The sequence below is a fragment of the Mastomys coucha genome, unplaced genomic scaffold (assembly GCF_008632895.1).
Source record: "Mastomys coucha isolate ucsf_1 unplaced genomic scaffold, UCSF_Mcou_1 pScaffold21, whole genome shotgun sequence".
NCBI classification, from domain to species: domain Eukaryota; kingdom Metazoa; phylum Chordata; class Mammalia; order Rodentia; family Muridae; genus Mastomys; species Mastomys coucha.
The window spans coordinates 75,838,041-75,839,891 of NW_022196904.1; the positions used below are offsets into that span (position 1 = coordinate 75,838,041).

Genomic DNA, 1,851 nt, shown 5'->3' on the forward strand with positions numbered 1-1,851 from the left:
CTCTGTGGAATCTGGCTGGGAACTTCTCCTCCATTTGTTGATGCTGATCTACACATGGTACATGGCCATATCATCATTGTTTGTAACAAGGGTTCAGTGATTGCCTTCTACTGTGTCCTGGGATTCATGGGCTCTCTTGCTCTAGTAAGTTTCACTGTAGCCTTCCTGGCCAGAAATCTGCCTGACACATTTAATGAAGCCAAGCTCCTGACATTCAGCATGCTGGTGTTTTGCAGTGTCTGGATCACGTTCCTCCCTGTCTACCACAGCACTAAGGGCAAGGCTATGGTTGCTGCGGAGGTCTTCTGTATCTTGGCCTCCAGTGCAGGGATGCTTCTTTGCATATTTGTTCCAAAGTGCTACATTATTTTGTTGAGACCACAAATAAATTCTTTTCATGAGTTTAGGAAAATACATGTGAAAAGTATAAATGTTAATTGAATGTAACTGCTTATTTAGTACACCAAATATATCCACATGATCATCAAAATGATTACTATGTATTATATCATTATATGAGCTTCTACAATTAAAACCTGTATAAATAAGACATACTATATGACCTGTATATCAATCTACTGGATTAAACCATTCAATCAGGCTTTTATCATTGAATTGTATGATATCTAAAAATTGTTACTTGGGTGTGCAAAGTAAATCATTTGATACCTATTTTCTAGTACAAATTGTGTGTTAGAGGAAATATTATTACCATGTAGATTATATATATAAATAGCTTTTAATAAGAAAAATGCATATATATATATATATATATGATTTAAAATTTCAAGGAAATCTATAAAACATACTTAAGCAATTTTCTATGTGAGGTGGTATCACAGGACTTGAGAGTACATGAATACAATGGGACACTCAAAGGAAGATAGTTGAATCTCATTCAGACCAAGAAATAGAATAATTATTGAATGTGAATGGAGGGAAAGAATTGAATGAGAGAGGGAATGGGTGGGATTAGGAAGGTCAGGTATAGGATCAGGTGTAGGGACAGATATATATACAGAGAGCCAGGTCAGTAAAAAACTATTGGCAGTAAGAGGGGAAGAAGGAATCTCAATCGTGTGTCAGAGACCTGGGATGGGTAGGCTCCAAGGAGTCTAGGAAGGGGATTCTACCTGAGACTCCTGGCAGTGTGGGATTTGAAGTCTGAAATGGCCACCTGCTAGACACGCAGGACACCCAGTGTACACCAATCTCAAAACCTTCAACCCATAGTTTGCCTTTCAGAGAACATTGAAGTGAAGGGACAATGAAGTGAAGTGAACAGAGATTTAGACAATAGCTATCCAATGACTGGGTCCCCTTAAGACTCATCCCATGGGCTAGAGCCAATCCCTGAAACTAATTAAGCTACTCTATTAAGTTTGTAGTCAGAAACCTAGTATAATTTTCCTCTGAGAAGCTCCACTCAGCAACTGACAGAAACAAATACACAAAACCATAGCTAAACTTTGGACACAGCTCAGGATGTCCTCTGAAAATCTGTGGGGAGGATTGAGAGACCCAAATGATTTGTGGCATCCAGAAAAAAATACAAAAACAAAACAAAACAAAACAAAACAAACAAACAAACAAACAAAAACAGCTAACTGGGACACTTGGGAGCTCCCATAGATAAACTATCAATTAGTGATCATCCATGGGCTGTACCTAAGATGCCTGCACAAATGTAGCAGAAGGGAAACATGGAATTCATGGAGTTCTACTGCAAGCACCTGGAGCAGGGGCTGTACCTAACATTGTTACTTGCATGTGCAATCTGTTCCCATGACTGGGTAGCTTCTCTGGCCTCACTGGGAGAACATGTGTCTGGTCTGGTCCTGCATTTACTTG

General features: G+C 39.2%; 1 protein-coding gene across 1 annotated transcript in view; it reads left to right on the forward strand.

Annotated features, from left to right (window-relative positions):
* Positions 1 to 441, forward strand: part of LOC116101286 (vomeronasal type-2 receptor 116-like) — a 24,912-nt gene extending 24,471 nt beyond the window's left edge. Inside the window, exon 6 of the mRNA XM_031384890.1 lies at positions 2 to 441. Coding sequence (XP_031240750.1) covers positions 2 to 441 — 440 coding nt within the window. The remainder of the gene's footprint in view (position 1) is intronic.
* Positions 442 to 1,851: the final 1,410 nt, after the last annotated feature.